The sequence below is a fragment of the Mercenaria mercenaria genome, chromosome 12, assembly GCF_021730395.1.
Source record: "Mercenaria mercenaria strain notata chromosome 12, MADL_Memer_1, whole genome shotgun sequence".
Classification (NCBI taxonomy): Eukaryota; Metazoa; Mollusca; class Bivalvia; order Venerida; family Veneridae; genus Mercenaria; species Mercenaria mercenaria.
In genome coordinates, this window is record NC_069372.1 from 72,990,662 (window position 1) to 73,000,444 (window position 9,783).

At 35.5% G+C, this 9,783-nt stretch overlaps 1 protein-coding gene across 1 annotated transcript in view; it reads left to right on the top strand.

Moving 5' to 3' along the window:
- Window positions 1-9,783, top strand: part of LOC123533535 (N-lysine methyltransferase KMT5A-like) — a 32,662-nt gene that overhangs the window by 13,980 nt on the left and 8,899 nt on the right. The window contains exons 6-7 of the mRNA XM_045315191.2: window positions 3,278-3,337; window positions 6,363-6,553. Coding sequence (XP_045171126.1) covers window positions 3,278-3,337; window positions 6,363-6,553 — 251 coding nt within the window. The remainder of the gene's footprint in view (window positions 1-3,277; window positions 3,338-6,362; window positions 6,554-9,783) is intronic.

The window sequence follows — 9,783 nt, forward strand, 5'->3', positions numbered from 1 at the left end:
CTAATCTTCATTCATGTCTTGTATTCTAAATACAGACGAGACAGTCACATATGACAGGAAGTCTTTTTTAATACAGTCTCTATAATTGAATAGCTTCATACATAGATAAAGAAAATACAATGTATTTGGCCAAACTTAAAATATTCTTTGTTTCCCCATCCCGACCCAATCAGGTGAAGTATGGGTAGGTAGGTAGGTAAAATATTTTTTTTTGAAATTTGTAGGAATAACTGCAAGGAGAATACCAACACTCTAAAATTTAAATAGGTACCAAGTTTACATGTATTCAGTCTGAATGCCTTTCTGCAAAATGACCAAGTGATTCTTGTGAAGCACATACTATATTTTTCTTTCACTCCTTGCCTGTTAACAATAATTAAGGTATTTGGTTGCAATGTTTCTTCATTGTCAATAGTAAAGGGTTCACTATTTTCGGTGGTGGACAGTTTTACGCTAAACTGGCTATTATCAATTGCTGCATTTACTGTGGTTTCAATTTCTCTATCACAAACAGCTTCGTCAACAATGTCACACATTGTCAACTTCGTCGACAACTTGCAAATTTTATTGTTAACAAGCGAACGATTTGTGTTTCCATTTTTAGCTCATCTGATTTTTTGAAAAAAAATGATGAGTTATTGTCATCACTTGAGCGGTTGTCGGCGTCGGCGTCTGCGTCGGCGTTGCCTGGTTAAGTTTTATGTTTAGGTCAGCTTTTCTCCTAAACTATCAAAGCTATTGCTTTGAAACTTGGAATACTTGTTCACCATCATAAGCTGACTCTGTATAGCAAGAAACATAACTCCATCTTGATTTTTGCAAGATTTATGGCCCCTTTTGTACTTAGAAAATATCAGATTTCTTGGTTAAGTTTTATGTTTAGGTCAACTTTTCTCCTAAACTATCAAAGCTATTGCTTTGAAACTTGGAATACTTGTTCACCATCATAAGCAGACCCTGTACATCAAGAAACATAACTCCATCTTGCTTTTTGCTAGAATTATTGCCCCTTTTGGACTTAGAAAATCAGTTTTCTTGGTTAAGTTTTATGTTTAGGTCAGCTTTTCTCCTAAACTGTCAAAGCTATTGCTTTAAAACTTGCAACACTTGTTCACCATCATAAGTTGACCCTGTACAGAAAGAAACATAACTCCATCCTGCTTTTTGCAAGATTGATGGCCCCTTTTGGACTTAGAAAATATCAGATTTCTTGGTTAAGTTTTATGTTTAGGTCAACTTTTTCTCTTAAACTATCAAAGCTATTGCTTTGAAACTTGCAACACTTGTTCACAATCATAAGATGACCCTGTACAACAAGCAACATAACTCCATCCTGCTTTTTGCAATAATTATTGCCCCTTTTGGACTTAGAAAATCATTTTCTTGGTTGAGTATTATGTTTAAGTCAACTTTTCTCATAAACTATCAAAGCTTTTGCTTTAAAACTTGCAACAGTTTTTCACCATCATAAGTGGACACTGAACACCAAGAAACATAACTCTATCCTGCTTTTTGCAAGAATGATGCCCCTTTTTAGACTTAGAAAATCATGGGTAGGACAATATTTCTATTACACAAAAAAAAAATCAGATGAGCGTCAGCACCCGCAAGGCGGTGCTCTTGTTTAGGGCTGTCATCGATAGAAACGATATCGATGTATCAACGATATTTTTTGGTCGATCGATTATCGATTCCCATTTTCAAAAATCGATATTTTACAGAGAGAAAAAAAACTGTCTAGATAAACACTCAGACCCTCTAAAACAACTTTTTCTGCCTGCAAAAATGTGCCGTAAGTAACGGAAGTTGTCAAAAAGGTCATGTCTAAACCTGTACCGTAGCAGTCTTTTCCCACTAGCCGGCACTACCTGTATGGGTAGAAGTAAAAAGGGCTCAACTTCCGAATCTATTATCATAAAGTTACGTTGTCCTGTCTTGAAAGGTCGCTCCGTTGTTTGTGCATGTAAAACATAGTGTATATACTCTTTCTACGCCAAGCTCGGCTTTTTACTTGTTCGCGTATAGCTGATCACTCAAGAAAAGGTACAGAATTTAGCTAGTGCCCGTAACAATAACAATCAAAGTTGGCCGAAGAGGAAGCCGTCACCAGTTTAAATAGTGGAAAAAGAGTCAAAAGACGGAAAGAAAAGCTTTGTTTGTGTTCCTAGAAACAAGGGTGTTGCTTAAACATGTCTTGCAGTACAACAAACAGTCAAACACTACAAATTTGAGGGCCCATCGAAAACTTGGGCAGAAGAATAAAAAAGAAAAGAAAATCATGCGGTGCCAGCACCGAATGTAAGTGCAAGGTAAAAATTACGCAGGGTATGAAACAGGCTAACAAATAAATAAAAACATGTAAATAAATAAATCATTAATTAATTTAATAAATAAATAGATATCTGTGGAAGAGAAATGCAGAATTTTAGCTGTTGAAACCCGACTCCAGTGCCTGGTATTATAAAATCACTAAGTTGTAAAGTAGGATAAATGCAAAAGAGGAGTGAAAGCACAATAAAGATCTATGAAAGATTTTATTAATTTTCATTTATCTTATTTATTTCATAGATACAAATACAACACTATCAAACAGTAATATGAAAAGTAGGCAATAAAACTAAACATTAACAAGAAGGTATATAGCATGCGCATGAATAAATAGGTTGTTAGTCTAACTTAATAATCGATATATCGATGTATCGTCGATATTTGTCATCCGATATATCGGTATCGTCGATATGCCAAAGACCCAATCAATGACAGCCCTACTCTTGTTTATAGTTACGGAGATGCAAACTGAATGCTCCGCCATTTTCTAATTTGTCATCTCCAAGCGTCTTTTTACCACCAACTGTTCTAATACTTACTTGCGCCAATGCGATACAGATCAAAAGATCGGTTTCGTACTCAAACTAATTCGAAATATGCATTTTTTGTCCCAGGTTTTTTCGTACCAATTAAAACAAAATTTAATTTCGGTTTTGGCGTTAAAATTTTTTGGGTCGCGCCGATTTTTTCGAGTCGGTCGTGGATGGGGAAACAAACAATATTTTATTTTAGGCCTTTTACATCAAGAAAAAAGTAAATAATACTGCAATATTTAGTGATGGATTTCTTTTATTTCATACCTTTTTAAAAACATTTGAATTTTTGTGAAATAAAAAACAAATAACTGATAATTTCATTAATTTTGAAAGTATAAACAATGTGAATGACATAATCTGCTATTAAAGCCATTAAAGGCATTAAATCTTACTTATTGAAGTGATTTTTACAGAAAGAGAAAGATGAAGGTTTATTCAACAAAATACTGTCTGGTTGTGAAGATGGACTACAGGTTTGTAACATTCTGGTTGAAATGCCAGTAATTGCTGAAGGATGTTTAATTAAGAAATAATAAATCTGTTCCTATATTTTATCAGTTAATAAAATATGGGCAGGAGTTTAGATGCGTAATAATTAAATCACGAGTGCCTAGCACGAGTGATTTAATTTTTCGCATCCAAACGACTGCCCATGTTTTATTAATTGATAAAATTATTGGAACAGATTTATTTTTTCGATTCTAACAACGCAAATAATTCGTATTTTACAGTACTACATTTTCAGAGTAATACGTCATTCGGGTCATATGCTGTTACAATTTACCCCCTATGGTTAAAAAATGTTGCATAGCCAATGGAACGTATAGATATTTGTTTCTTTTTTATCATAATTTCGAGAAGTATTCATAAATTAGTAATCTAACAGCTCGCAAACTAATTATGAACAGAATCATCAAATTAGGCAGGTTGACCCTGTGTTACGAGTGACGAGCTCAACATTTATATGACGTCATACTTTATGTCATACATTTATGACGTCACCGCTGAATCATAATTAAGCTAATTGAATTCGCACATAGAGATCAGAACATGTTTTACGGACCTATATATGAGTCAGTATGACTTTGTGATCACCCTTTGTCCGTCGTCAGTCCGTGCGTGTGACTGTGCGTCCGTCCGTCCGTCAACAATTTCTTGTCTGCACGATAGTGGTTTCATTTATGATTTTATTTTAACCAAACTTGCACACAACTTGTATCACCATAAGATCTCGGTTCCTTTCTTGAACTGGCCAGATCCCAATATGGGTTCCAGAGTTATGGCCCCTGAAGGGCCAAAATTAGCTATTTTGACCTTGTCTGCACAATAGCAGCTTTATTTATGATTTGATTTTTACCAAACTGGCACACAACTTGTATCACCATAAGATCTTGGTTCCGTTCTTGAACTGGCCAGATTCCAGTATGGGTTCCAGAGTTTTGGCCCCTGAAAGGCCCAGAATTAGCTATTTTGACCTTGTCTGCACAATAGCAGCTTCATTTATGATTTTATTTTAACCAAACTTGCACACAACTTGTATAACTATAAGATCTCGGTTCCTTTCTTGAACTGGCGAGATCTCTTTATGGGTTCCAGAGTTATGGCCCCTGAAAGGCCAAAATTAGCTATTTTGACCTTGTCTGCACAATAGCAGCTTCATTTATGATTTGAATTGAATCAAACTTGCACAAAACCTGTGTCGCCATAAAATCTCAGTTCCTTTATTGAACTGGCCAGATCCCGTAATGGGTTTCAGAGTTATGGCCCCTGAAAGGGCCAAAATTAGCTATTTTGACCTTGTCTGCACAATAGCAGCTTCATTTATGATTTGATTTTAACCAAACTTGCACACAACTTGTATCACCACAAGATCTTGGTTCCTTTCTTGAACTGGCCAGATTCCATAATGGGTTCCAGAGTGATGGTCCCCTGAAAGTCCAAAATTGGTTATTTTGGCTTTTGCAGCCATATAGAGACTTCATTTATGGTTTGATTCGATACAAACTTCCAAAATATCTTCAACAACAATAAATCTTGGATTCCATGACAAATCAGATCCAATCGTAGATTCCAGAATTATTTTATATCTGATTACCTCCCCTGATTGTAATCAAAATGAATTTATATCAGTAAGTACTTATAGGACGTATTTGAAATTTCATTATTGTCATTAGTTGGACTGAGCCAATCAGGGTAGATAACTATGGACTGATTTTATATCAAATTACCTCCCTTTATTTCAAATTAAAATGGGTATATCTCCATAACTAATGAAGATACTGATATGAAATTTCATTAATGTCAACAGATTTATTTGGCAGATCCTTCTTTTGTTCGCTTACAATAATTTTCTTTTTAATTACTTCCATTTTACGTTACTATAAATAGCTTATTTTTAGTAACTTTTTTATTACTGGCTGTAGGGAAAACCGAGACCACTTCTGTGGTACAACATGGATGGTACCTCCAATTTTAAGGTGTATTTTGACATATCTGTACCTTTTAAAAAATTTTTTTTCTTTTTGGTTAAATTTCTTCCGTTTGTTGTTCCTGTCCTTTGGACTTAGATTTTTTTTCTGAGGACCTTCTTGTCCTCAAGTGCAATGATAACAGGTGAGCGATTTAGGGCCATCATGGCCCTCTTGTTATTATATTTATGTTTTTGAAATGCTGTTTTCAACCGTTTGGCCCTGGAATAATTCGTATGTAATGGAACTGAAGTAGAATCTCTTATGTTACAATCATAGGGGAGTGAAATGTAACAGCCAATCATATTTTATCTTAGATTCATGTATAGGCGATTTCGCTATATGTTTATATAGCAATTGCTGCGGATCTATTAGAATACTCTCTTCTGTTGGAAACAGATGGAATTTCATTTGATAAAGCTTCATAGTTACACATAAAATTTAAATTTATTAAAGTGGAATATTGTGCATTTTTCAAGTAAAATCCAGCTGAAATAAATGTGCGTGTCAAAAGGGTTGAGGGAATTATAGCTTTTAACCCAATATACCAAACTTTCTGTTACCAGTATGAAATAATAGCTTTCAAAATGTGACTTTTCTTATTTTGTCTGGGGCAGTCTTTTAAAGAAAAGTCAAACTGCATGCAGGAGTTGCTTCCCTTCACCTTCAGAAATCTCTACCTATAGGTAACGGAGATCACTGCATAGAAGATTGAAGAAAAGAACTATTACCTTATTAGTCTGATTTCTTCATTTCTGAAGCATCAACTTCAAATACTTAGGTGGCATTATTGTTAATTTTACACATTTAAATGCACAGCAACCAAAAAATAGCTTTTATTAAACATTCACCAAAAACACACCTTTTGCAGTAAGATGCGCATAATGCCACTTTTTTAATGAGCATGATTTGTGTTCATGTTAAAATTGAAAGTTCTGATTTATCCTACCTTTGCAATGAGCAGCAATAGAATGTTTTATTGTATATTTATTTTTTCATCTTTAAATTCTGTTTTTATCAAATGTTGTAGGTTGAAGACATAGAAAACAAGGGTCGTGGTGTCATGGCAACCAAGAAGTTCCTGCGGGGAGATTTTGTGGTGGAGTATTCTGGAGATCTGATCAGTATACCTGAAGCAAAGGAACGTGATGCTAAATACTCCAAAGATCCAACAAAAGGCTGTTATATGTACTACTTCCAGTTTAAGAACAAGAAATACTGGTAATACTTCACCTACACTTTGACTGCTTCTGCAGCCCACTTTATGTTCTTAAGAGATTTGTCATCCAAAATGTTCTCTTTGCTTTATACTTTTACATTTTTTTGCACAGCATGTAGTCCTTTCAAACTCTAAACAAGAGGACCAGATTTTTAGTTGTTGCAACTTCACAATTTTCTAGAATGATGGAGAAATTAGATTTTGCAGACAAATTAGCAACAGCAATGAAATATCAGAAATCGTAAACCAATATCAAGTTGATATATTTGGATTAATCTGCAGAATACACCTTAATTATTTCTCTCACATGTAATGGGGAGACACATTGATTTAGCGCTGTCAGCTTCTGTCACAAAGTTTGTCCATGCTACTCCTGACACCACTGAATGTATGTACATAAAAATTCGCAAGTGTTCATTGCCAGGCTTGGTTGTGCATATCATGGGCATGTTGGGATTCGCTGTTTCTCAGCAGAGTTATGGCCCTTGATTCATCAAATTTTATTTTGTTATAAACATAATTGAGCAGATTTCCATTAAACCTTACAGGAGCTGTCAGTGCCAAGCCTAGTTAAACATATTATCAACAAGTTCTTGTTCAGTGATTTTCAACAGAGTTATAGCCCTTGATTCATCATATTTCACAGTGAATACATTACTTGCTGTATACAATTAGGCTGAATTCCACCAAACCTCTTGAGTGATTAGTGTAGTTGTGCATAATTATGGTCATATTCTGGTCATGACTTTTGATCTGTCAAGGTCTTTGATAAATTGTACTACTTCTACTTTATCACTGGTTGGAATTCCACTAAACTTCACAGGAGTTACACTGCTAAGCCTGGTTGTGCATGTCATTGGAATGTTATGTTTTAATGATTTGCCCTGGAGTTATGGCCCTTAATTTATGGCATTTTGCAATTTATGTGTGGAAAATGGTGGGAGACGTTTTTCGTGAAAAAAGTCTATAATTTTATATAACCTTACAGTCTTATTGTTTGACGTAGTAGACAGTTTTTAGCTCGACTATTCGAAGAATAAGTAGAGCTATCCTGCTCACCACGGCGTTTGCGTTGGTTTTGGCGCCGGCGTCACACCTTGGTTAAGTTTTTCGTACCAGTCCATTTTTTGACAAAGTCTTTTGAGATAAAGCTTTGAAACTTTCACCACTTGTTTACCATCATCATGTCCAGTTTTAGGCAAGAGTACATAACTCCATCAAGGATTTTGGCTGAATTATGGCCCCTTTTAACTTAGAAATCTTGGTTAAGGTTTTCGTACCAGTTCACATTTTGTGTAAAGTGTTTGACATATGGCTTTGAAATTTTTATCACTTGTTTATTATAACAGTCTTTACCTGTAGGCAAGAAAACATAACTCTGTCAACTATTTTGGCCGAATTATGGCCCTTTTTGGACTTGGAAATTGGTACAATTTTTGTACAAGTCCATGTTTTGTCAAAACCTTTTGACATGTAGCTTTGAAAGTTTGAACAATTGTTTATCATCATGATTTATATTTGTTGGCAAGGGTACATAACTCTGGCAACTATTTTGACTGAATAATTGCCCTTTTTTGACTTGGAAATTGGTTCAGTTTTCGTACAAGTCCATGTTTTGTCAAAACTATTTGACATATTGCTTTGAAACTTTGAACACTTGTTTATCATCTTGATTTCCATCTGTAGGCAAGAGAACATAACTCTGTCAACAATTTTGGCTGAATTATGGCCCTTTGTGGACTTGGAAATTGTTTCAGTTTTCATACAAGTCAGCGTTTTGTCAAAGCTATTTGACATGCGGCTTTGAAACTTTTTAACACTTGTTTATCATCATGATTCCCATCTGTAGGCAAGAGTACATAACTCTTCTGTTCCTTTTCTTTTGTCTGAAAATCTCAGGTAATATTTTGACCCTATACTTCTATCAATGCTTCGAATAGTCGAGCGCACTGTCAACAGACAGCTCTTGTTTCGTCCTGCCAGTATAGGAGGATACTCCTTTGCCCATTGTCCTGATCAACAGTTTTACTTTAAAAGCTTCTTCTGTGAAACTAATGGCCAGTATTCTGAGCTCCAGATAAGGGCCATATTTTCGTAATTATGAATTTGTTAGGGGTCCAATACGAATTTATTTTAAAATGTGGCCGTATCAATACAAATTTATTAGCTCACCTGTCACAAAGTGACAAGGTGAGCTTTTGTGATCGCGCGGTGTCCGTCGTCCGTGCAGGCGTCTGTAAACTTTTGCTTGTGACCACTCTAGAGGTCACATTTTTCATGGGATCTTTATGAAAGTTGGTCAGAATGTTCATCTTGATGATATCTAGGTCAAGTTCGAAACTGGGTCACGTGCCATCAAAAACAAGGTCAGTAGGTCTAAAAATAGAAAAACCTTGTGACCTCTCTAGAGGCCATATATTTCACAAGATCTTTATGAAAATTGGTCAGAATGTTCAACTTGATGATATCTAGGTCAAGTTCACAACTGGGTCACGTGCCATCAAAAACTAGGTCAGTAGGTCTAAAAATAGAAAAACCTTGTGACCTCTCTAGAGGCCATATATTTCACAAAATCTTCATGAAAATTGGTCAGAACGTTCACCTTGATGATATCTAGGTCAGGTTCGAAACTGGGTCACGTGCCTTCAAAAACTAGGTCAGTAGGTCAAATAGTAGAAAAACCTTGTGACCTCTGTAAAGGCCATATTTTTCATGGGATCTGTATGAAAGTTGGTCTGAATGTTCATCTTGATGATATCTAGGTCATGTTCGAAACTGGGTCATGTGCGGTCAAAAACTAGGTCAGTAGGTCTAAAAATAGAAAAACCTTGTGACCTCTCTAGAGGCCATATATTTCATGAGAACTTCATGAAAATTGGTCAGAATGTTCACCTTGATGATATCTAGGTCAAGTTCGAAAGTGGGTCACATGCCGTCAAAAACTAGGTCAGTAGGTCAAATAATAGAAAATCCTTGTGACCTCTCTAGAGGCCATATTTTTCATGGGATCTGTATGAAATTTGGTCTGAATGTTCATCTTGATGATATCTAGGTCAAGTTTGAAAGTGGGTCACATGCCATCAAAAACTAGGTCAGTAGGTCAAATAATAGAAAAACCTTGTGACCTCTCTAAAGGCCATATTTTTCATGGGATCTGTTTGAAAGTTGGTCTGATTGTTCATCTTGATGATATCTAGATCAAGTTCGAAACAGGGTCATGTGTGGTCAAAAA